This window comes from Vombatus ursinus, unplaced genomic scaffold (assembly GCF_900497805.2).
Source record: "Vombatus ursinus unplaced genomic scaffold, bare-nosed wombat genome assembly UNPS02010769.1, whole genome shotgun sequence".
NCBI lineage: Eukaryota > Metazoa > Chordata > Mammalia > Diprotodontia > Vombatidae > Vombatus > Vombatus ursinus.
In genome coordinates, this window is record NW_020950547.1 from 3,223,902 (window position 1) to 3,249,087 (window position 25,186).

The window sequence follows — 25,186 nt, forward strand, 5'->3', positions numbered from 1 at the left end:
CTCTTGGTCCAGGGGCGATCAAATTCCTACTGAAAACTGAAGCAGACAAAGGTTTCCCTGCTTCCTGCCTCAATTCCCCCAGGTATGTGGAGAGTTTTGTGATACCTTCTCATGTTATCTGCTCACTTTTTCCTTTCCCTTTCGATATCTCAAGAACATTAATGGAGATAGATTATGCCTATAAGCATGTATATGCACGCACACACACATACACACACACACACACACACACACTCACACACACACACACACACACACACTCACACACACACACTTTTTCATATATACTTTGGTTTCCTGAAAGGAACAAGGAGCATGGAGTTGCAGAGAATCATTGATGGACGTTGGCGTCTCTGAATTCTCTTGGGTGAAAATACACATGCATGCACGCATTTGTCACACACGTGCCCACTCACACTCACTCCCACGTGCACACACACACACACACACACACACTCACACACACACACACACACACTCTTTCATATATACTTTGGTTTCCTGAAAGGAACAAGGACCATGGAGTTGCAGAGAATCATTGATGGGCGTTGGCGTCTCTGGATTCTCTTGGGTGAAAATACACATGCATGCACGCATTTGTCACACACATGCCCACCCACACTCACTCCCACTTGCACACATACACACACTCACACACACACACACACACCACATTCCAGGGGTGTGGGCAAGAGGACCTAGTGCTGGATTTGGGTCCCAGTAGTGGACACCAGGGGGCAGCACAAACCTAATTATGTCCTCATAACTCATTTGGAGACAGGAGAAGGCAGTAAGGGGGAAGAGAGGGGAAGCGGGTTGGACAGCTACGGTGTGTGATGGTCAGAACACCATCCCCTGTGCATGTCCTCCCCCTAAGCTGGGGGGTGGGGTGGGTGTCGATGCTGGCGTAAGGAAATGGGGGAGAGCTCTTCCAAGAGATGGTGATGACTCACATATTTATTGAGCAAGATCTCTGGGTGTGTGGTGCTGTGTTGTGTCTGTATTGACTTTATGATGATGTGTCTTTGTGCAAATCTGCAGCGCTGTGTGCAGTGTTTATGTTTCTTCGTGTAGTTTGTGTCTCTGTATGTCTCTATGCTTGTTTCAGAGAAAGACAGAGATTTTCTCAAGCTCGTGCAACAGAGTAGGATTTGAATCCACACCTCTGGAGTACAAGGAGGGAATATTGGTAAACAATGATCTTCTTTCTACTGGGCTCCTTCTGATTTCCCCACACCCCAGATCATCGTACTAAGTCCTAGGAATATCCAATGGCCAGCCCATCCTCCTCCATCTAAGCTAGGCCCTTGAAATCCTCTCACCAGCCTTCTGTGCAATTAGTGGTTGTGTGGTTTCTAGAGCGATGTGTATGTGTGGTGGGGATCAAAAAAAGTCCCAATCCCAGACGCTTTCCTGTTCTACAGCACCTCCTCCTAGGGGAGTTGAGAGTCTGAAGGGTGGGGCTGCCCCCAAGCAAGGGTCCTCAGATGTGCTTAACCCTTCCCTGGCAGAAACTGGGAGCTTGGGGGGGTGTTTTTTGGGGGAGAGCGAGGAGTAAGGGGAAGAGTCGGTGGAAGAGAGAAACTTTCTTGAGTTCTTTGCAGAAGCAAATTCTTGGATACGAAATTGGGTGCTTCTGTCCCTAGAGGTTAGCAGGGGAGAGGAGGGCAGTCAGAAAACAGGGAGAGTGAGGACCCTTGTGCTCCCTGACACTTGAGAGAAGGCCATGAGTGTGCACCCAGAGACCTGAGATTGGGCTTCCAATCGGGGATCCCCCCCCTTACATACATACACACCCACTTTCTTCCTCTTCCTCCTCTGGCACACTTTCTCTTCTCTGTTGTCGTCAGAGATCCAGGGAGGGACCCAAGGCAAGCAGAGAAGCCGGAAACGGCAGGCAGAAGCAGCGGTGGCTGGCACTGAAGAGGAAGACCTAGGAAGAGTTGGGGTTTTTTAATCAAGGGGGGGTACCCTAACAGGGGAGGCCCCCCCAACTTGCTGGACAGAGTCACAAGCCCATGGGGCCGGGCAGTGTCCACTGAGAGAGGGAGAAGACACCAAAGGGGTTGCCAAAGGTGAGGGGGAGGGGAAGGATCTGATGAGGGGAGGGTTGGGGGCTGTTCTTGGGGCTATTTGCTCCCTCTCACTTGGGAAAGGGGAGGTTAAATGGGGAGGAAGATTCTCCAATTCCCTGCCCCTAGGGAATGCCCTGGGGGGAGGGAGGATACAGGAACTCTAGAGATGACTTCAATTGAGGGTGATGGGAAAATATTTTATTTTAGAAAGTTTCTTCCTTCCTCCCTAGGTTTGTACCAGGGCTGGGGTCCCGTGTCTCACTCTCCACCCCTTGAGGTAGTGCCTTTAGGTGTCATAGTGGTGGGAGGTAGAGTAAGAGGTTTCCCTCCCCCTTCCAGAGAATGGGGAGGGGGATTAGTACCCTTGACAAAGACAGTTGATGCCAAGAGCAAGGGGGAGAGACCCAGTCAAAGCCCCAACCCCCTAACCCCTAGCTCCCAGAAATGGGGGTGTGGCCAGGATGGAGATTTGTGACTTAGAGGAAGGGCTTCAGACCTCATGGTTGGAGGGGGGAGGAATTTCCCTAATTAATACAAATGTACTGCTTCCTCTTCCTATTTGCTTCCTTTCCCCCCTCTCCTCCCCAACCCCTTACCTGCTGAAGGGGCTGAGATTTCAGTTAACCCCATGTAAACACCCTGACCCTGCCTTCCCTACCCCTAGGTATGGGTCCAAAGCAGACTGTGGTGCTAGTAGGTCTTTTGACTTTGATTCTGGAAACCTAGAAATGGGGCCCAACTGGAGATAATCAACAGGTTGAGGTTCAAAGTGCTTAGTTTCCTTTTCCTACTCAAGAATACTGGAGGAGATGGGGAAGGGTGGGGGAGGTAGTGAGTCCTTATTCACCCCTAGATCATCTTCCTGTCATTCTTTCTGAAAGGCTCCAGTCCAGAGCTATAGGCATATGCTAGGACCCTGGAGAAGGACCCAGGAGGTTGGACGAAGGGAAAAATCTTATTAGCGGAAAGTGTTAGCATTGGAAGGGGGGTGGGGGGTTAGGGGGATTTAACTCAGGGCTAAAGAAGGCGGAGCCTCAGATAGAGAGACTCTTAGTAGGGAGTCCTACTATTACTCCATGGAAGCTGAGCCAATGAAGGGGGGCTGAGATTTCAGGGGGAGGGATGATGTTGCCAACCCTTAAGTAACAACCTTGTCTTCATCACTTGGGGGTTTCCATTCCTCTCCTCCTCCCACCCACCTGTGAGGTGGAAATCATGTCAGAAATATGAACCGAGAAGCCTGTGGGGAACTACTGACCTACACCCACTAATATTGCCTGCTCAGAAATTGGAGAATGCATTTCATTTCTCCCTCTCCCTCTCCTTTTTTTCTTTCTTTTTCTTCTTCAGCCCAACCCTCTGATTCTTAACCCTTTTCCTCTTCTTCAGCCTTCTTCCTCTTCTTTTATTTCTCCTCTCTCCTTCCCCAACATTTTTCTCACATTTTCTTCTCCATTCTATTTTGTCTTCTTTTCATTCTTCCTTTATATCTTCCTTCCTCTCCCCCTCTATTTCTTTCTTTTCCCTTAACTCTCCTTTCTTCTCCATTCCCTTCTCCTGTTCTTTCTTCTCTATTCTCTTTATTTTTCTTTCCAATTCTCTCCTTTCTTCTCTTTCTCTAATTCTCTCTTAGGTCTTTTCCTCCTTTCCATCTTGTCATCTCTCCCTTCCAACTAGCCTCTTCTCTTTATTTCCCTTTTTTCCATCCATAGTCCCCTTGTTCCTACTGCCCAGAAATTATAAAAGAAGAAATTTTAAATTAAATCAAAGCATTCTTTTATCTCAGAAGTTTGTGCCCAGCTCATTTGTGCTTAGATGTGTTGTAGGGACAGGTAGGCAGTCTAGGCTGTATTTGGGGGGATGACATCAGTTAAAGCTAACTGGAGGAGGAAAGTAAATGGGTAAGGTCCAGGGGCTTGTGCCTCTGACTGGGAGACTGTAGAGAGGGCATGCATTTAGAGTAGAAACAGAAATCTTGGGACTCAGGGTTTCCTCCTCTAGCAATGGGTTTCATTCTTTCATTTCCAGGTACGCCTCCTAATTCTCAGACTATGTCTCTCTGGGGTCTGGTTGCCAAGATGCCCCCAGAAAAATTCCAGGGGCTATTTGTACAGTTTCCCCAACGACTTCGGCATCTCTTGGGGGATTGGCTGGAGAACCAACCCTGGTGAGTCTGGTATAACCCTATTCCAGGTACCTCCCCTGTGTCCTTGAAATTCTCATGCTGATTCCCTCCCTTCACCCCAAATTCCCCAGATTTCTGAGGATGGATTTACGAAAGTCCAAGTGGAGTTGTATAAATTGGCAAGGGGAACAGATTCTGTGCAAAAGGGAAGGGCTGGGGCTGCAGAGAGGAGGGTCAGCCCTGGTTGGGGAGTAGGGAGACAAGGATGACTCTGGGATTACTGAGAAATTTGGAAACAAGGATGGTGTCAGCAGAGGAAGGTACAGGAAGAGTGCTGGGGGAAAAGAAGCAGGTGGATAGACAGGATGAACTGGAAAATTTGAGATGAGGGTGAGTTAAGCAGCTCTCATTCAGTGGGACGTCATGGGGTGAGGTGGTAGGGAGCTCTGTTCAAAACATGGTCCTTCTCTCTCCCAGGGAATTCCTAGGTGGCTCTGATGCCTTCTCCTGCCGGATAGCTAGTGCCTTGCTCTCCGAAACTGTCCAGCAGCTGAAGTCTGCAGCTGGAGAACAAGGAGAAGGGAGGACAACCATGCAACACATCAGTAGCATAGAGGTGAGCCTGCCCTGGAATTAGGGCAGGGCTAGGGCAAGGGAGAGAGGGAACAAGCATTTATTAAGCACCTGTTATGTGCCAGGCACTGTGATAAGTGCTTTACAATTATTACATTTGATCCTCACAACAACTCTGGGAGGCAGGTCCTATTATAATCTCCATCTTACATTTGAGGAAACTGAAGCATACAGAGGTTAAGTGACTTGCCCATGTTCACACAGCTAAGTATCTGAGGCTGGATTTGAACTCGTCTTCCTCACTCCAGAGCCAGTGACACCTAGCTGCCTATTGTGCCACTTAATAAAGGCTGGAGATTGGAGGGAAGAAGTCTATACACTTGACATTTGAAGGATTGAACACCAATGATGTGTATACTGCCTGCAGGTGGCATTGGTCTTTTAGTGGCTGTTTCTCCAGGACTCCTTAGTGGTGGGTTGCATGTATCTGGAGCAGGGTAGGAATGGAAGATAGCTGATGAGCCCAGACCAGCACCAACCAACCCTTCCTTACCGCCTTTGCAGAATTTATACCAGAGAGACCCCCTGAAGCTGGTGGCCACTTTCCGACAGATTTTACAAGGAGAGAAGGTGGCTGTCATGGAGCAGGTATTGGAATCCCACTTCCTCAGCCCCTGATTCAGTCTCCTGGGCTTAGGCTTTGGAAATGGGAGAGAGGGAAAGAAAGTGTCCTTTAACAAACCCCTGGAGGAAGAACCCCAGAGGCTTACAGCCAGGATGATTAAAAATTGGCCTGGGGCCAGAGTAAGTTCCGAGACCAAAATGAAGGAAGATGGCAGGGGAGGGGTGGAGGGTGGGAAGCAATACTGGGAGAAGAGGGTTAGAGGCTAGAGGTGGAGGAAGGTCTGAAGGGGAATTTTTGGACTCCATTGTTCCCTCTTGCCATGGAGGCTACAGCAAGAGTGCCTGAATGCAGTATGAGGGTTGGCAAGTCAGACATGGTGGGCGTGTATGGGTGCACATTCTGAAAAGAAGGCCAAAGGAGAGTGAGAAAAGAAGAGGTGTATCCTCTCCAGAGCATGGAGAGGGGTCAGGAAAGGGAGATTGGCAGTCACCTGAGTACGGAGAAAATGACTGATGGATGTGATGACCCACAGCCTCAGTGCACCTGTTTCCTTACAGTTCCATCACCTGCCTATTACTTTCCACTGGAAACAAGAGGAACTCAAGTTTAGCATGGCTCTTCGAAGGCTGCAGCACCATGTGGGAGAGATCAGGGCCCTCCGGGAGACCCTGCAGCAGGGAAGGGACTCAGGACAAGGTAGGGAGAAGAGAGCTAAGATGCAGATATCCATGAGTCAAGAAGATCACCAGAGAAGAGCCCAACAATGCTGTTTCCCTACCACTTTCAGTCCCTGCGAGTCTTGAGGGTGTGAATAGGGGGATGGTAAGGGTGGGGATGGCATCTTCCTTTTTGCCCTCCCAGCTCCACCTGACTGAATTCTTTATCCCATACCTCAATCCCCTCAGTGTGTCTACACAACATGATGGAGAAACCAACAAATGGAACAAGTTCAAGTGAGGTAAATGAGGGCCTGAGGAGGTGGAGAGTGAGCTCAAAGTATGACAGAAGGGGAGATGGGGGTGGGGCCCGGACTTCAAGCAGATGATCACTTGCTTGGGATTTGGGATTTATATTCAAACAGGGGTTGTACTACATGACCTCCTTCCAACTCTCAGCCTGACTGCCTCAGAGTAAAGAAGACCAGACATAGGTGGTAGGGGGCAGATAAAAGAGAGACTTTAGGGCTAGATGAGGGATGCAGGTGATGACTAGGGGGATGATGAAACCAGTTTCTCTGACCCTTCTTCTGCCCCTCCCTACCCATTCTCTAGTCATTGCCAAGGTTACTACAAGAGACAGTCAGGGAGCTGGAGGGGGTCCAGGCCCTGGTGCTGAAGAAGATTCAGATTTGGAAGCGGCAGCAGCAGCTGGCAGGGAATGGGGCGCCCTTTGATGAGAGCCTTGCACCCCTTCAAGAGAGGTCAGAGCTGGCATGGGGAGGACACTTGGATCACAAGGTGGTAGGAGATGTAGGCAGAACTGAGGAAGATTTGGGGGGAAAGTCAGGTGGATGAAGACTATGGAAAAGGTCATGTTTGGATCTGTGAGCATTGGTACAGGGGCTTCTAGAAGAGACGGGCAAGGGGAGAGGGCAAGGAATACCAGCCTAGTCTATCCCTGGGCTCTGAATAGCAGCTCCCTGGAGACCTGTCCCTCTCATCAACCTAGAGCCTATCTCCCCAGGGCCTTCTTCCCCCAAAATGGTAACTTTCTTAACTCCCAGAACAACTTCCCCTCTCACCCCAGAGCCTTTAGTTGATCCTACCCTAGAGTCTCTGCTTCCTTTACCCCAGAGCTTCTTTCCCCCTACTGCTAGAGCCCTTGTATAGCACCCTTTCCCCCAGAGTTTCTAACCATGACTCCTCATTCTCTCTGCCACTTGCCCAGGGTAGAAATGAGAGAAAGCAAGAGTCTAGGGAGGGGAATATGTAATAGAGACTGAAGGGGACAGATGGAGTCAGTCAATGGGGACCCAGCCTATGATTGGAGCAGGGTGATCAGAAGCGAGAGCTCCTTGACACCCCTGTCCCTGGCCCCAGGTGTGAGAATCTGGTGGACATTTATTCCCAACTGCAGCAGGAGGTGGGTGGGGCCACTGGGGAGCTGGAGCCCAACGTCCAAGCTGCACTGAACGGCCAGCTGGATGAAGTCCTTCGGACTCTGGTTACCAGGTATTCACTGCAGGCATCTCTCCTCCTTGAGCAGAGGTTCCCCTACTCTGCCCCCTGTCCACCCCCGCCCAGCTCAGCCCTTTGTGGAAGAGGGCAGACAACAGGGAAGGAGGGGGGATGTTTTGGATAGAGGGACCGTGAGAAGGGCCTGGGCCTAGGGCAGAACCACAGAGGGTTCCATAGGGGAAACAATCAGGAGTGGGGCAGTCCTGCCCACTGCCCTGGCTTAGTACCCCCGTGGCTCTCTCCCTACAGCTCTTTCTTGGTAGAGAAGCAGCCTCCTCAGGTGCTGAAGACGCAGACCAAGTTTCAGGCTGGGGTTCGGTTCCTTCTGGGATTTCGGCTCCTGGGGACTCCAGCCAAGACACCCCTGGTCAGGGCAGACATGGTGACTGAGAAGCAGGCCAGGGAACTGAATCATCCCCAGGGGTCAGGGGCTGGAGTGTAAGTAAAAAAAATTGGGGCGGGGGGGGGGGGGTTTCGGGGGGGGGGGGGGCTCCTATGTATGGTCTAGAAAGTCTGACTTACGGAGGGACGGGGGTGTCTGTTATCATGAGGGGACTGGCTCTAGAGGGGCAGATGAGGGACCTGCAGTAGTCAGAAGGAGGAAGAGCATCTCTGTCCTGGAATAGAGGGCATGAGCCTCATTTAACTTACTAATTTTAGCCTGGGGAAACTTGAAAATGGGGACACAGATTTGAAAAAGGAAAATTGGAAATGGCTTGAGCCATCTGACCCTGGCCAGAACCAGAACAAATATATACTCACATCTATAATCACAGACACTTTTCCCCACTAAAACTCTATGACTGCTCTCCCCAGGGAAAGCACAGGAGAAATCACCAACAATACAGTGCCTCTGGAAAACAGCATACCAGGGAACTGCTGCTCTGCCCTCTTTAAGAACTTGGTGAGGGGCCAGGTGGTGGGAGGGGAGGGACAGGAGGGAGGGGAGGGAGGGGAGGCCGTCTGGCCCAGGCTATCCAGCAGGGCCCACCAGAGCTGCCCAGTTTCCCTAAAGAGGGTGTCAGGCGACAGACGCACCCCTTCCCTTTCGAGATCTAAACCCACACTTGCCTTTCCTTCCTAAATGTCTCCTTTCTATCTCAGTTACTGAAGAAGATCAAGCGTTGTGAACGGAAAGGCACAGAATCTGTAACGGAGGAGAAGTGTGCTGTCCTCTTTTCTACTAGTTTCACCCTAGGACCCAACAATCTGACCTTCCATCTCCAGGTAACTGCTAGAACATCTAATCTTGGTATCCTCCATCTTGGAAATCCTAGCCCTTGCCCCTCCCCCCCACTACTCCTGTCTTGGATTTCCCAGGATGCCTCACTCCTTTGTGCTCTTGTCTCCCCTTTACCAAGATGCCCATCTTCTCTGTGGTCTGCTACCCTGGCTCCACCAGAAATCTCAGCACTGTGCCCCCCTCCCTCTCCATCATGCCACTGATGTTCTGAGTACCTTCCCTCCCTCTCCATCCCTCTGAGATCTAGTCATCATAGTTAGGTGATGATGAGTGGTCATCATTCCTTGCAGGGATATCCCACCCACTCTTTTCCCATCTGGGCCACATTAAAGGGATCAAAAAGGGTCAAAGGTCTCAGGAAATACTCCTTCCCCTTCCCCCTCCCCAAAAATAAAAACAAAACCACCAGCATATCAGGGAAGGAAGCAACTGTTGACCCAGCTATGACTCTCTCCACTAAGGAGGCCCTCTCCTCCATTTTACTTTTCTACCCAAGGCTCTGTCCCTTCCCTTGGTTGTCATTGTCCATGGGAACCAGGACAACAATGCCAAAGCCACTATTCTATGGGACAATGCCTTCTCAGAGATGGTGAGTGAGGGGGTCTTGGATCTGTGGGAGGGTCTGTAAGGGTAGGTCAGAAGGAAAGAACAGGAAAGGTCAAGGGAGACTCAGAAACAGAGAGAGAGACTGAGGAGGGGAGAGAAAGACAGGAGAGAAGGGGAGGGGAAGAGAGGGGAGAGGAGTGGAAGGGAGGAGAGGGGAGAGAGAGAGAGAGAAAGAGAGAGAGAGGAAGAGGGGACAGAGCTGTGTGGAGGCTTGGGAGCTCTTTCTCTGGCTAATTCCCTTCTACCCTCCCCCTTGGCCCCCCAAGGATCGAATACCCTTCATGGTGGCTGAAAGGGTGCCCTGGGAGAAGATGTGTGAAACTCTGAACCTCAAGTTCATGGCAGAGGTGGGGACAAGCCAGGGCCTGCTTCCTGAACATTTCCTCTTTCTGGCCCAGAAGATTTTTAATGACAACAGTCTCAACATGGAAACCTTCCAGAACCGCACTGTGTCATGGGCACAGTTCAACAAGGTCAGTCTCTTTCCCTCTTCTTAGATCCTTCTCCCAGGAGCCCTGGGAAACACTAAACCTTCCAAACCAGCACCCCACTGTGGAGAAAGTAACCATCCTAAGGAAATAGTATCCTCACGCAATGGAAAGAATGCTACATGTAGGCAGAGGAGCTGGGGTTCAAATTCTGGTTCTGACATTTAGTACTTGTATGCAAGTCACTCCTCACCTTCAGTTTTCTCACCTATAAACGAGGGAGATTGAAGGCATAACTTCTGAGATCCCTTTTAGCTCTAAGTCTGAGATCCTATAAAGTATTAATAATGTGGAAAAATAAAATTTATTTCATTAAAAATATTTTTTAAAGTATTAATAAGTAGACTTGAGGAATAAAAATATGTGTTTACCCCAGCAGCCCTGGGATAGCCACAGCTTTCCCATATCTCCCCAAACCTTTTCATCTCCCCCAAACCAGTTTCAGTCCTTCCCATTCCAACCATCTTGGATGCCCTGACAAGGTCCCACAAAATGCACCCTAGAGCAGGGCCCTGAATTAGTTGGTTCCTGAGTCCTTTTACTTATCAGCTTCATTGATAACTTAGCATCCGATCCAATAGCATGACTGGAAGTTACTCTACGTTCCTTTCTGAAACTTTAATAGTTTTATAGATGACTTTTGTTTTCACATCACAGTCCTTTCTGGATATGTACTGTCTCTCTTCCCTAATAATCCTTTCCTCATAACAAAGAAAAAATTTTTTAATTAAATTAAATTAATTAATTAAAACCAATACAGTGATGGATTCTGACAATATACACTACATTCCATATCCATAGTTCTCAAGCTTTCTACTAAAAGGAGGAAGAAACATCTCCTCATCTTTTCTCTAGGTCCAAGATTTGCCCCTGAGTTCTTAAGGCTGTGTTGGAAGAGTCTAGGTTCTGGCAGGCTCTACCTAGCTGGAAAGACTTGGAGTTTAGGTCTAGCAACCTAACTGATGGGCTACTGTCTAAAGGCCAGTCTAGCTGGGTGTGAAAAAACTTACTATCACATGGTTGGCCACTGAAGTTTTAGGTGCACAAAGACACACAAAGACAGAATATATTAAGTCACAGAAGGATTGCTATTTGCTTCAGTGAAGGGAGTGCCCACACCAAAATGTTGATGATGAATGACCAATCTGCTCCTTGGGTTTTCAGGTGGTTGTAGGAGCATGGGTTTAATGATGAAGAGATCTTAGAGGTCCTTTAGTACAGTGATGTCAAACTCAAACAGAAATGGAGTCACATAAGGATTCCTTATTGACTTAGAAAATCACATATTAACATCTATGTTTGATTGTATTTTTATTTTGTTAAATATATATATACTATATATGTATAATTTATATATGTATATAATTTATGTGTAAATAAATAAATTATATTTTTATCCAGTTTGGGAATGTTGTCAGCCACAGGCAGCTGGTGGACTACATATCTGGTCTAGTCTAATCCCTTCATTTTAAAGATGAGTAAGCTGAGGCCCAGGAGAGCTAGATGATATGCCTAAAAGCATATGGCTATTTAATAGCAGAGATGGTAATTCCGATCCTCAGACTCTTACTCCAACTTTTTTTTTTTAACTGACACGTTATCTCCTACTGAGACAAAGGAAGAAAGGTTAGTTAAAATTGCTTTGACCAATTGAGGAAATGCCACCTCCCCTGAAATCAGGATAATAATATAAATATATTTCCCTACTGGTTGGCAAATCAACCTCTTCACGATCACCCTGTGAGGCATATAATAATAACTTTCAGTGGGGATGAGTAGAGTTCCATCCTCCCACCTCCACCTCCAATCCTCTCACTGAGGGTCAGAAACCAAGAATTCACCAAGGTATTCAGCAAGCATAGAAGAGAAAGACCTAGAGTTCCTAGCAGACCACAAGTTGGATATGAGACATCTATATTATGTCCTTTTACAAGAAAAGTCAACATGGTATGATGTATTAAAAAGAAGCCATGATCCCTCCTTAGCCTCTACTGGCTAAGACTCTGAAAGTTATCATTCCTTTGGTTTCTGCTGCAGTCAGATCTGCATTAAGGTATCCTATCCAATTGGTTGGTACCCTTTAAGAAGGATTTGATGTAAGACTGGAAATGAGACATAAGGAAGATGAAAAGTATGGAAAACAAAGTCAGATGAGGAAAAGTGAAATGAATTTGGGTTGCTCAACCTGGAGAAAAGAAAGCTCAGGGATGAGTTGGTATATAGTACGGGCTTTTGTGGATGGTCTACTGAGCAGTTGTTCATAGAATAATAAGATTGAGAGCTATAGGACCTTAGCCCACTTAGTCCATGGCTCTTCCTTTTATAGATGAAGAAACCAAGGCCCAGAGTGGAATAGACTCTTACCATATAGGGGTCATATGGGTACTCGAATACCAGAGTGAGCAGTAGAACAATGATTCCTTGACTCCAGACCCAGTGTTCTCTCCACTATGATATGTTTTCCTTAAGGGCAAGGAATGTGTTTATTTTTATTTCTATCCTCAGCACTTAGTACAATACAGGTTCGTAGCAAGTGCTCAATAAAATGCTTGTCGACTGACTGGCTGAATAGGAAATGGATTTAAACTAAAGCAGGAAACATTTAAATTAGACTTTTAAGTTGATGTTGTTTTTCAGTCGTGTCCGACTCTTTGTGACCCCATTTGACACTGGAGGGGTTTGCCATTTCCTTCTCCAGCTCATTTTGCAGTTGAGGAAACTGAGGCAAACAGAGTCGAGTGATTTGCCCAGTAAGTGTCTGAGGCTATGTCTCCAGGGCTCAGCACTCTCTCCATTGTGCCATCTAGCATATGCCCAGCCTATATTTTTGCATGGTTGTCCAAATACACATGCCCATACTATGTTTTCTGCCTTGACTGTGCTCAGACTGGGCCCAAATTCTGTGCCTTCATTCTAGCTCTCTTCCTAGCTCTGCCCCCTCACTCCCCATCATTTTCCCTAGGAGATCCTCCTTGGCCGTGGTTTCACCTTCTGGCAGTGGTTTGATGGCGTTCTGGATCTCACCAAGCGCTGCCTCCGCAGCTACTGGTCAGACAGGTGTGTTGCTTCTGGTCCATGGCATTCTCTCTTCTGGACTCCTTCTCCCTTCTCCCCATGGATACCCAGTGTCCTCCCAGCTTCTGATCCTTCTTCTTCATCCCCTGGTCCCCAGGCTAATTATTGGCTTCATCAGCAAACAGTATGTCAACAACCTACTCCACAATGAGCCAGACGGTACTTTTCTCCTTCGATTCAGTGACTCAGAGATTGGGGGCATCACCATTGCGCACATCATCCGGGCCCAAGATGGTAAAGTCATCTCAGATTCCCTGCCTGTGCACACAGGATTCTTTCCTGGGCAGAGGCTTTCCAAGTAAAGAAACACCCCTATGATTCCTTGCTGCTCATCCTGTTTCATGGGTGTCTTTAACCTTCAAAAGTCCCTCATCTCTGACTACAGTCTCCTACTCTGCTCTCTATAAGGATGAGCCACATTGGCTCTCATTCGTCCTAGGAACCCTCACTTCTTCCAGGACATTACCACCAAGCCCAGGGCTTTGTCCCCCAAAGCCTTCTTTCCTCTCAAGATCCTCCGAAAAAGAGCAAGAATCCAGAAGCCCCTCTCCCTTTGTGACTGTTTATGCCTGTGCCATGGGGCTTAATTTCCATTCTCTCTGTGTACTTTAACAATATAAACGCAAAAGTACTAGAGATTTAGGACACCTGGGTCACCCTCCTCTTGACTTCATGATCTGACTTAGGCATCTTTAATGGGAGCAAGAGGAGTGGAGAAGGTCTGAATTGAGGGTCTTTCTTGGGGTCTTTCTTCTCCTCCTAGGTACGCCACAGATTGAGAACATCCAGCCATTCTCTGCCAAGGATCTATCTATTAGATCCCTAGGGGACCGGATTCGTGACCTAGCTCAGCTTAAGAACCTCTACCCAAAGAAACCCAAAGATGAGGCCTTCCGAAGCCACTACAAGCGTAAGCTAGAATCCTCTCCCTTTCCTTCCCTCCCACACACACACTCAGAGCTCCTGCCCTTCTAAACTTCCTAGTCCTTCCATCTTATTATTCTATAGTATATATTAAACACACACACACACACATACATATACACACACACACACACACATATACACACACACACTCACACTATTCACATCTAGAATAGTAGGAAGGAAAGAATAGGAATATATATATATATGTGCATGTATGTGTGTGTGTGTGTGTATTATACACACAAATATGTGTGTGTATGTGTGTGTGTACTTCTATAGATCCTGGTCTTCTACACTTCCTACTTCCTGCTACATGTCTCTCACTACCCTTTCTTTATTCCCCCATCTTGATCCCTCATCTCCATCTCCTCTCATCTCCTAACTTTCAGCCTCCCATTCTGCCATCTCTCTAACTCCTCATCCTCTATTTCTATCCCCCCTTACCTTGTTTCTCCATTCCCCTATCTCTCTGGTCTCCATTTCTCCAGCCTCCTCATCCTCCTCCCTAATTTTCTCCTAATTCTCCTGTATCCTTACTACCTTAGACCCATCTCATCCTGTCACTTTGTTTTCTCCTGAGTCTCCCATCTCTTCTTTTCTCTCCTTCTACCCTAGCGGAACAGATGGGCAAGGATGGCAGGGGTTATGTCCCAGCTACTATCAAGATGACTGTTGAGCGGTGAGTAGGGTGGGAAAGGGACCAGAGACTAAGTCTGTGGTGCCCACACATTTCCACATAAAGTTAAACCTCTGAGCATGGACTGTGAGATCCAGTGGACAGATACATATTTGTCTCCCTATCCTCATTCAGGGACCAGCCACTACCTACTCTGGAAAGCCAACTGCCTGCCATGGTGCCCACGTCCACCTATGACCTTCAACCCAGTCCTGAGCCTTTTACCACGCAGTTCGTATCAGAGAGGGTGTAAGGATTTCTTTGGATAGTAGGGGGAAAGTAATAACAATCCATAACTAACATTGACATAGTGCCTTAAGGTTTCCAAAACATTTTTTTCCCAAGTATCTTATGAAATAGAGACTGGATTATTATCCCCACTTTGCAGATGAGGGACCAGAGGCCCAGAGTACATTAAGTGATCTGTCTATGGTCATAGAACTAGTTCCTGACTCTTAAGTCCAACCACCTTTCCACCACACCATTGCCTCTTAGAATACCAAGCAATTGGCTTGTGGGAATAGTTTATTGGTAGGAAGACCCTGGGGAGCTAGTAATGAATATTAGGGGTTTGTTAAGGGGAGGAAGTGTGTGTGTGTGTGTGTGTGTGTGTGTGTGTGTGTGTGTATCTGACTGGGTTCCTCAGTTTTTCTTTCAATGCAATGGGTGCAATAGTGCCCTGGAGGGGTGATTATGGGGTCATGGAGATGGACTACAATCAGATGGCCTTTCTGTCCCTCAGTCCCAGGGCCCCGGTATTCCCAGTACACCCTGTGCAGCCTCAATTTCATGTACAGCCATTGGAGGAGCCCCATAAAATGCTGCCTGCCTTCCAAGAGTAAGTCTAACCCATCTAAGGGAAGTCAGATGATATCCAAACTGGGTGAGAGGGAGATTTGGTTGCAACTGCCCCTCTACTTGATGGGGGACAGAAGTTCCTGAATTTTTTATCAACAAGATCTATTTTCGGTAGGCATGATGGGGCATGCTACTGGGGACACCAGAGTTGATGGACTGCAGTAAGCAAAGCTAATCAGGTGTCCTCACTACGTCGGGAACCAATATGGTTGGGGTTAGGGGCAGCTAGGTGGCTCAGTGGATAGAGTACTTGCCCTGAAGTCAGGAGGACCTGAGTTCAAATCCAGCCTCAGACCAAATACTTGACACATACTAGCTGTGTGACCCTGGGCAAGTCACTTAACCCCAATTGCCTAAAAACAAACAAACAATATTATTGGGGTTGGGTTGCAGGGGAAGGGGAGGACACCAGGCTGCCTGCCTGAGGATGGGTAAATCAGCCCAGGTCAGGAAAACAGAGCAGGTTAAATCTCCAGCACTCATTGTTAGTGGGACTGGTCCTTTGAGTGGTCCCTGCATTTCTAGCTTGGGAGAGAAGGGGAAAACCAGGTTGAAAAAAAAAAAAGGGGGGGGGGGGACCTACTCTTGGAATAGGAGAATGGAGGCAAGACTTAGGAAACTATTCTGCTAGTCATCCTCCAGGCCCCAGGCTGCTGTTTGTCCTCCGGCCTCTTGTGCTACTTATAGTTCATGTAAGTGATTACATAAGGCTTTGGGATGCCTGTTTGATTGCAGTCTTCTCTGCCCTATTAGGCTGAAAGCTCCCTTAAGGCAGGAACTGTACCGTATCTTTTTAAAGCCCCACAGTGCTTATACCTAACATAGTCCTGTGCACTTAGTAGGTACTCAATGAATATCTGTTGATTAAGGCTTCTGGGAGGTTAGAATTGTGACAATCATAGCAGTTACAGCTGACAGACCTCGAGAGATTGTCCAATCTGTTTGCAGTTAGTTGTTCATAGGAACATAGGATTGAGAACTACGGGACCTTAGAAGCTATAGTCCAACCCCTTTCATCTTGCAGATACACGAACTGAGGCCCCAAGAAGCTAGATAACCTGGTCAATGTCCCAGAGAGTGATAGAACTGGACCTCAGATTCTAAGTCCAGTGCTGCTTCTACCACATATTTTCCTTCCTGGTCTCTCCCTTCCCTAACATGTCCTTCCCTCCTCCCCTCCCACCTTTACTTCCGCTTGCAGACAGTCCCTACAGATGACATTGATGGTTCCTAGAATGAATCAACTGAACTTGCCTTTTGACCAACCACATCCTCAGTGAGTAAAAGGACTAGTTTCCTCTCTCCAACCCTCTACCCATTGCTCACTGCTGACACTACTACTAGTGACCCTGGGCAAGTCACTTAATCTCTCTGAGCCTCAGTTTCCTGATTTATAAGAGTTGGACTAGAAGACCTCTTAAAGTCCCTTCTGGCTCTAACTCTATGATCATGTGATCTTCAGGAACAGCTCCCCCAAAGTCCCCCTCCTTTTGTCTTGAGCAGCACCATCCTACCCCCAAACTCAGATCCTTATTAGCTCTCTCCTGTGCTACCAAAGGGTTCTGATTCCACCCGGGGATCCAGCAATCCACAACCCCACCTCCATGGTCTGCTCAGATGTGAGCATGGGTGAGGAAGAAGGGCTAGGGCAGCATGTGTTTCCTTTAGAAAACTGGTGAGTATTGGGAATGGGGAAGTAGGGTTAGTGATGGGGATACTGTTGGGAAAGGCACTGGATGGAGAAGGGTGGAACCTGGAAGAATCCTGGGGAGAGAGGGAAGAAGGACAACATCTAAGAGATGAGAGGGGTTAACTTTTCCCTTGATGCGACTGCATCTCTCCATTGCTTTCCCATAAGGAGTGAAGACCTCCCTGCCTTGCTGCCCCCTACTGATCAAGACCTAACCAAGCTTCTCCTGGATGGACAAATGGAAACAGGGTCAGGGCCCCTGCCAATCCAGCCCCTTATGTCCACCTCTCACTACGGGCAGTCTGCTTTGGCACCTTCTTCCCATCTAGACCTAAGTGCCAATCCCAGCTGGGGACCCTAGCAGGAATGAGGGAGTCTGGGAGATCCTTTCTCTTCTTAGCCTTCGAAAGACCTCCCCAGGCTCCCAACAACCTTTGGAGATGGGAACCTGCTTTGGTCTGGAATTCCATCCATGATTTCTGCCCCCACTCAACCCCACTCCCTGAGACAGTTATAAGGAGGGGTCCCCTGCCTTTCTGCTGATAGACCCACTGTCCATCAGAGTAAAAGGATTTTGTCAGGAGAATCTTCTGTAGGCATTGCAGATCTTCTCCTACTCCCCCACACCACCGCTCCTGAAGAGGAAGGGAAGGTTGGTCTGTAAATAAGAAGTCCAAACATGCCGGCACATGCCACTCTAGGCAGAAGGCACAAGCATTTCTCATGGAAATGTGCAGCAGGTGAGGGTGGGGGAAGGGCACAGGTGAGGGAACAGAGAATGCTCCCTCCTACTGCATTAGTGGACGCAGGACCCACATGCAGAAACACAGAGACACGATTACACATTTGCACTGCTGTCTGGGGCCGGGAGTGATGAGCTGGAACTAGCTCAAGGCAGTCTGGTGATTGGGGTTTGAAGGGGATGGGGGGGATGAAAAGAAGAGAAGGAGGGGTCTGTACAGTCAGTTTCTGGTGTGGATTTCACCCAGATTTTAAAAATAAAAAACACCTTGTAGACAGAGGCTTTGTGTCTGCACAAGTAAAAACGTGTGGATGACTTTTCATGTATGATAGCACAAAGGCAGATCTGTTTTTGCATGTGTAACTTTTGCAACAAATGCAAGTTTGTTGTGGCTACACAAGTATAAATGTATCTTCCTGTTTTCGCACATGTGTGTATATGTGTGTGGCTTTTGCCAGCTCAGCAAACCCCAGGCCTCAGAGGTCTCTGGTGGGTGAGAGAATAGCATTTTTTTCTCCTTCTCATGACAGCAGTTCAGGCTAAAAGAAACACTTTTCAGAGTATTTGATCAGGGTATCTTCACTAGAGAGGATTGGACTTAAAATCCCGAACTGTGTTTGAATCCCACCTCACACTCCCACTGGTCACATGATCCTGGGGGCAAGTTACTCAAACTCACATTCTTATTTTCCTCATCCATAAAATGGGGGCAGTGGCATCTATCTCTCAGAGCTGCCCCAAGCAGACTAATCGGATCGTCTGCCCAATCCATGTTAAAAAGAACTCCACTTGTAGCTGGACAGAAAGCAAGGGCCCTCTCTAGCTTTCCCCTCAAATACCAAACCCTACCCCAGATTCTTCCCAATGCAAGCCACCCCCACCCTCTGGGTCATGAATCCTAAGCCATAAAATAAATTTTATTCCAAAATAACAAAATAAATAATCTACTGTACACGGTGTGAAAGGACAGATGTTCTAACTGCTCAGACAGACGCTGTAGTTCAGTCCCAGGGTGGGGAACATCCTGAATCCAACCCAGGCCCTCCAGAGGGAGCTAGGGAAGGGCTGGGTTTTGTTGTTGTTGTTGTTTTGTTTTTTTTTTTTTTAACAGGGGAGCCCACTCCACCCCCAGTTGAGTGAGGGGGAGGAGGGATGACTGATGATTTTTTTTTTGAGGGGGTGAAAGTAAACTGCAGCGTTTGTTAAATTAAAGAAACAAACTAGAAGCACAAACATGGGGAGGAGGGAGGTAAGTTGGAGGGAAAGCTGGGGTTCTCAGGGCTCCCCCACTTGCACTGAGAAAACAGTTTTCATTCTCAGCTTCTGGACCCTCCCAGAATGGCTCCAACGTTTCCCCTAATATCCAAACTGTGTACTTGTTGATACTGGGGTTCAAAACTAGAATGTGTATGAGAGATTGAGGGAGGAGGAACCCCAGAATTTGCAGGAGAGGTGTTCGAGAGGCAGAGTCCACACAGAATCCCCCTCCCTCCAAGCCAAGGGGCACCAGATTCTGCCCTTGTTCAGGCCGCCTTATTGCTTGATGCCCCATTTGTCCAATGCTCATGGAGCAGGGGAGGCAGATGAGAGGGTCTGTGGAGGATCAGAGGGATCCGAGAGTCCAGGGGCTGTGGTAGGCAGAAGTCCGGGGTTCCAGTCCGTGTTAGACATCCCTCACTGCCGGCTGGCCTCAGCCTCCACCTTCACACTGGCCCTTCTGCCCTCGACCAGGGCCGGATGGGTCCCAGGGGCAGGACACCGTTCCAACAACCCCTCTTCAAACTCTGCAGGGAGATGGGGCAGGTTAGGAAGGGGCATGGCGTGGTGTAAAGACCAGTTCCAACATGGAATCCCCAAAGAAGAGAAAAGCACAAAGGCAGGGCTCAGCTCCCTCCTGAGCCATCCTCAGCCCCAGCTTGTGCATGGCTCCTGAGCTCTGTCTTTCTCTCTGGCTCTGGGTCTCCTGCCGCTGTATTGCTGGAATTTCTGGTTCTAGCAGGAGCTGCGGGGGCGAGTCGTCTCTGACCTCTCCTCCTCTCCCCCCCTTCTCCAGCTCTCTTCCCCTCCCTTCCCTGGGCCTCTCAGATTCACCCCACTCCTGCCCCCCTCTCCTTCCCCTCCACCCCACTGAGTTTCTGGGAATCCTGGGGGGGGGGGGCGGTGAGAAAGGCGGCCAAAGAAACACAGGAAGCCACCTCCCAACTCCTCCCCCAGGCCTAAGCCCCCCCAGTCTCCACCCCCACTTCCCACCCACACACCATTTAAAAATACTGAGCTAGGGTTGGTGGTTTCACCTACTGCGTCACTCAGCCTAGCAGCTGCCCCCACCCTCTTCCCCACCCCCAACTCCCTACACTATACCTCCCTGCTTGGTTCTTCCACACCCGTCCCTGCCCCCACCTCCCCTAAAACACAACTTTGCTACCCCATCTCCAAAACAACTCTTACTATGCTCCCCCTATTGTTACATCTTCTCCTCCCTAAGATGTTTTTCTGCCCACCCTTCAGTGAGTTTCCCATATCCCTAACTATTCCCCATTTCCCAACTTGTAGAGCAATTAGGCATCAAAATGTAGGTTTCTACATTCCCCATGTAGAAACCTCACAGTTCTGTAGGTCCCTAAGTGTAAATCTGTCCTCCCCAGACCCTTGCATTGCTCCCATCCTCCTATAATATGCCTCTGAATTTAGTATTCTTACTCCCCTAGTTGAATATTTCCTCTCCCCAAAGCACGAGGCCTAAGGAACAGTGCCAGCTGTCTCACCTGCGAGGGGTGGCTTCGCAGGCAGACAAGGGCTGAGCCTGCCCACACGGTCGTGGGAGACAAGGCGGGCAAGCCGCAGCCCCTCGTCCATCAGCGTCTGCTGCAGGATGTGGCGGCTCCACAACCCATGGGCGGGCAGTGCCAGGGGCAGGTCAGCAGGGGGAGGCGTCAGCCTTGGGCACCCCACAGCTGTAGGCATGGGGCACTGGTCAGACATATTATGACGGCAACATGGAATATAGACTCCCCGAGATCCACTCAGCCTGCCCCAGGGTCTCCTCTAGTCCCTTATCAGCCAGATAAGGGTTAAACAGGGACTATATCCCAGTTATTCCTGCTGCCTGTTTCCAGAGATCAATCAACTGACTGATCCATGAGCATTTATGAAGTACCCACAATATGCCAGGCACTATAGGTTCCTTCTCTATTCTTCATCTCCTTGTTGGACGAGGGTAAAACAACTCAATACACAAGGATTCTGCTGCCACCCCCTTATCAAGGAAGGGGCAAACAGCGCTCTAGGTCTGGAAAGAACCCCTGATGGCCCCACCCCTTCAGAGGTCCACTCCATGCTGCTGCCACCTCCACTTACCTTGTAAGTGTCCATCTAGACTTTCCCCAGACAGGCTGGCACTGTCTTCCTCCAAGCTGGGACGGTACAGTGGGCCATAGGACTCAGGCCCTGGAGGTGGCTGGAGAATTTCAGAGTGACTCTGCTCCCCAACCTGCAGGCAACCCAAATGGAAGAATGAACAATAGGGGGCAGGGGAGATGTCAACACAGTTCTATGGCATCATTGGGATAAAGGGCTGGGGTCCACCTCAATGCCAACCCCATATTTCCCTAGAGAAACCCACCTCCTGCTTCAGTTTCTTCAATGGTGGCCCCCCCATCTCTTCTGTGTGCAACCTGCAGGTGAAGAGTAAAGGGGTAAGAAGGGCAGGGGATATGTTGGGGCAGGGGGAGCAGGTTCTGTGCAGGGGTCCATTTGGCATTAAATGAGCCTGTTAGGAGGCCACAGCTCAGGTACCACTGTTAACAGGTCTGTTTCACTGCAAGTGAAATGACAAGTGGCCTTTCATCCTTCTGGGGTGGGGGAAGGAAGATTTCAATGTGCTTTGTGCTTTGTGGTCAGGGGCTGGTTTTGGTTTGGAGGTTAGAGCTCCTCTGGGCAGTATCCCTGATTTTACTCTCCTGGAGTAAGAAGGTCTGGGGGAGAGGGGTCTCACCTGGAACCCTTGAGAGAGGAGAGGTAGGTGCTCTCCCGGGCCACTTGACGAGACAGGGAAAAGAGCTCTACTCTCCGGAGTAGGAGTGTGTTGTCCCTCATGCAGAACTGGGCAGCTGCCTCATTGATGGTCAACTGTAAGGATTGGGGGGCAGAGGAGTCAGAATAGAGGTGGTTCTGAGAACCCTGACCCACAGCACTCCATCACTGTGCTCAGAAATGAGACCTCCAGCTCTAGTAGAACTATTGTTTTGACAAGCGATTTCTTTTTATCTCTTTTCCCTACTTTAAATGGAAGCCAAGCTGCAGCCCAGTGGTAGGAGAGGGGAAGATTGAGGGAGGCAAAGGAAAGGCTTAGGGGGTCAAACTGTTGCTTCCTAGGAATGGTAGAGGCCCCCCAACAATTACAGGGGTCTCGGTGGCACTTGGGACATGCTTAGCAACAAAGGTATGGGTTCTCTTTTGTACCAAACTTTCCCCTTCTGGTGAGGATGAGAGCTTCTGTCAAGCCAGGTGGAGGAGCCAAGCATCTGAAGGAATCCGAAGGAGGCAGAGGTACTGAAGGAGGCCTGGGATTCCTAGAGACTATAGCAGGGGCAGGGGGAGGATCGAGGGAAAGTCAATAAACTCTGAGGGGGACCCTGAGGTCCTTACCTCATGCAAGCTGAGCTGTTTGCCTTCCCTGCGCTTGGAGTCAAAGCGTCCATAAATAATGCTGTACTTTCTGATTTCTTCCTCTTTGTGACTGTCGTTGTCATCCATTTCAAAGATGTGCCCTACACTTCGAGCTAGCTTCTTATTCAGCTTGAGGAGGGATGTCACCTCCCCAGCGTCTCCCCGAGGGAAGCTCCGGATGAGGCGCTCCACACTCTCGATCACCATTCTAACCATTTCTGGTTCTAGTCGATCTGAACCACCTCCCACCCCACCTGACCCAGGCCCTTCTGAGACCCCACCCCCAGCAGGTGGGGAGAAAGGAGGCGAGCTGGCCTCTTCCTCTCCACCAGCGCCAACGTCCGACTCAGGAGTGCTGCCGCCTGCCCAGACTCGAGGATCTCCACCTCCCTGGCCCCCAGGCAAGGGAGAGAGTTTCTCTCCCAGTTCTAATGGACTCTTGGGGCTGAAGCTTCGGGCACTGCCCGCCTTGTCTCCTGGGCTTCCGTGTCCATTGCTCATGCTTCCTTTTCGACCACCTGCTGTCTCAGAGATCTTAAAGAGAGGAATGCTGGAAACAGGCACAGCAGGCACAGGCTGACTGAAGAGCCCTGGGTTGGTGGCCCATTCCCTTAATGCCTTCTGCAGACGTCGAACATGGAGAGGTTTGGTGGCCATGCCCACCAGTGCCATGATCTCCAGGAATTCTTCTTCTCCTGCCTCACACAGTTGCTGAACGTCGTCCCCCCCCTGCTGGATGAAGGTCTCATAGTAGGATAAGAGGTTGGCACGCTGCAGGACCCGATACAGTTGCAGCTCCCCCAGTGTCCGGGGTAGTGCCATGGTTGGAGCACTGGGCCTAGGAAGGGGCACACAGGAAGAAGAGAGGTCAGGGAAGCTCCCTCAGTTTGCCACCAACCCCTGAGCCCATTTTTCCTCCTTGTGAATCCAGAGTTTCTATACTCCTTGTAAGGTTTATTATTCACCTGCTCAAGCTGAAGACTCTAAGTAGGTCTGGGAAAGTGGGAGCTGCCCAGAAAGAAGCCAATACCATGGTAAATTTGCATCAAATAACAAGCATTTATTAAAATACCTACTATGTGCCAGGTACAGCTGTGCATCTGCCACAGCAAATAACAATTGCTGGTGCCCAACCTCAACAGGACCAAATTGCTCCCCACCCCACCCCCAGTCCTCATCCTCTGTTTTTACTCATCTTGCTTTTCCCTCGTCCTGGCATTAGAAACCATGGCACTTGATGTCATATCAACTGTGCCATGCCAGTTAAATTGAAGCCAGTATATACCTAGCATAGCCAAGCACTCCTCCCTCCCCAAAACACTCCACAAGCCTCTTCTACTGAGTACACAGTAATATCAAAACTCCACTCCCCACCCCACAGGACATCTCTCTTCTCCCCAGGGCATGACAGAAAGCCCCCCTGATCTCCTGCTCTACTCCTCAGTGGGTTTCAAGAAGAGCTCAGGGAAAACAGGGCCTCCCCCAGCCCCAGTTCCCTGAAAGCTGAGCTGAAAGGGGTGTGGCTCATCCCCTACCCACCCAAGCAGCACCTCCCTTCCCCCACCAGCAACTTCCAAGACCTTGACCTTCTGTCCACAGTGCTCCTTTTCTGAGTGTCCCCCCTCCCCACCTTTGTAGTGACCTTCCTCCACCCCCTCTATGGCCCCCAAGGCCTCCCAGTGCCCTGGTGCCAAGGGAGAGGAGGCTAGGGGTGTATTCATTGTTCCCTTCAGGAGCTGTCCTGCCCACGCAGACTTCCACAGTGGCTGAGTGTGTGGGTGCAAACGCCCCTGGGGCCCCCACCTCCTACCTCCTACCTCTTCCCTATTCCTATCCACCCCTGCAGAAGGGGGTTAGTGAATGATGGAGGGGCTAGAATAGAAAGGCCCCTTGCACTCAAGCTGTGTACAAAGAACCAGAAATTAAGGGAAATTAATGCATCCTCTTTCTGCCCTATGCGATAGCCCTATGCTCTCTTCCCTCAAAGAGGTCTGCTTCTAGCAACTGAAAAGCCTGCTTTCTCTTTCTCGTGCGGGTCCTAAAGCTGAAACAGTTGGGGGTACCGAGGCCAATTCTAAGCGATGAAGCTTGCCCTAGGGATGGAGCTTCCTAGTGCCAGATACCACCAACCCTGTCAAGCTGTGCCTGGGGCAGGAAATGAGGGACTAGGTAATATTCTTCTTATACTCAGCACTAACAGAACCCTGGGCCTCCTTTTCTATGGACTCACAGCCCCCACCCTTTTCCTCCTCACCTTCATCCCACTCTCTCGATTCTGTTTTCTTTCTGAGCTTCCCATACCGGGTCCCCTTAAAGAATAATTTCACTGCCTGCCCAGCCCAGCCCACTTCTCCCCACTCACTTGGCTCGGGGCTGCGGGGTCCGGCGGGCGCTGTCCCCTCCGCCAGGCGGCTGCTCAGCTGTAGGGGAGGGCGCCCTATGCATGGACGGTAGGAGACCCTCCGGGGTACCCTTCGCGGTTTCCTGTACTCCCCGCTCTGTTCCAGGAGCTCGGTGCCCAATGCTCCGTGTAGTGTCCGCCGTTGGCCGGGCTCCGTCCCTGCCTCCACGTCTCCTCTCTGTGGCTGTGTCTCGGTGCCTCTGCCCCCCTCCCCGGCTGCGCTTGCCGCCTCCTCCC

At 49.5% G+C, this 25,186-nt stretch overlaps 2 protein-coding genes across 4 annotated transcripts; one reads left to right on the forward strand and one right to left on the reverse strand.

Moving 5' to 3' along the window:
* Nucleotides 1-1,850: 1,850 nt before the first annotated feature.
* On the forward strand, nucleotides 1,851-18,832 carry STAT6 (signal transducer and activator of transcription 6). Of its 2 annotated transcripts, none has more exons than XM_027854928.1 (22): nucleotides 1,851-2,075; nucleotides 4,104-4,242; nucleotides 4,678-4,816; nucleotides 5,338-5,421; nucleotides 5,956-6,094; nucleotides 6,304-6,356; nucleotides 6,670-6,818; nucleotides 7,438-7,569; nucleotides 7,825-8,013; nucleotides 8,392-8,479; nucleotides 8,680-8,802; nucleotides 9,315-9,407; nucleotides 9,691-9,897; nucleotides 12,875-12,969; nucleotides 13,085-13,221; nucleotides 13,751-13,897; nucleotides 14,530-14,593; nucleotides 14,726-14,839; nucleotides 15,333-15,428; nucleotides 16,650-16,724; nucleotides 17,007-17,123; nucleotides 17,307-18,832. In XM_027854928.1, exons 2-22 carry the CDS (start codon nucleotides 4,127-4,129, stop codon nucleotides 17,497-17,499), a joined length of 2,550 nt encoding a protein of 849 aa, XP_027710729.1. In that variant the 5' UTR covers nucleotides 1,851-2,075; nucleotides 4,104-4,126; the 3' UTR covers nucleotides 17,500-18,832. The 2 variants fall into 2 exon arrangements, with proteins under 2 accessions (XP_027710729.1, XP_027710730.1); XM_027854929.1 differs by having other exon boundaries at nucleotides 14,726-14,821.
* NAB2 (NGFI-A binding protein 2) lies at nucleotides 18,777-25,186 on the reverse strand. 2 transcript variants are annotated; one of them, XM_027854930.1, is made up of 7 exons: nucleotides 24,911-25,186; nucleotides 22,528-23,386; nucleotides 21,875-22,008; nucleotides 21,503-21,554; nucleotides 21,238-21,370; nucleotides 20,646-20,834; nucleotides 18,777-19,664 (listed from the first exon to the last, which is right to left on the reverse strand). In XM_027854930.1, the coding sequence occupies exons 1-7, from the start codon at nucleotides 24,991-24,993 to the stop codon at nucleotides 19,555-19,557; spliced, it is 1,560 nt and encodes a 519-aa protein (XP_027710731.1). In that variant the 5' UTR covers nucleotides 24,994-25,186; the 3' UTR covers nucleotides 18,777-19,554. The 2 variants fall into 2 exon arrangements, with proteins under 2 accessions (XP_027710731.1, XP_027710732.1); XM_027854931.1 differs by lacking the exon at nucleotides 20,646-20,834.

Bases quoted from the DNA above. Each gene is read 5' to 3' on its own strand.
- STAT6 (XM_027854928.1), top strand. From the start codon at position 4,127: ATGTCTCTCTGGGGTCTGGTTGCCAAGATGCCCCCAGAAAAATTCCAG. The intron at 6,095-6,303 runs GTAGGGAGAAGA...CAATCCCCTCAG, and splicing joins GGGAAGGGACTCAGGACAAG to TGTGTCTACACAACATGATG. The intron at 17,124-17,306 runs GTGAGTATTGGG...CTTTCCCATAAG, and splicing joins GTGTTTCCTTTAGAAAACTG to GAGTGAAGACCTCCCTGCCT.
- NAB2 (XM_027854930.1), bottom strand. From the start codon at position 24,993: ATGCATAGGGCGCCCTCCCCTACAGCTGAGCAGCCGCCTGGCGGAGGG. The intron at 22,009-22,527 runs GTAAGGACCTCA...CAATCCTTACAG, and splicing joins AACAGCTCAGCTTGCATGAG to TTGACCATCAATGAGGCAGC. The intron at 21,371-21,502 runs GTGGGTTTCTCT...GGTTGCCTGCAG, and splicing joins TGAAGAAACTGAAGCAGGAG to GTTGGGGAGCAGAGTCACTC.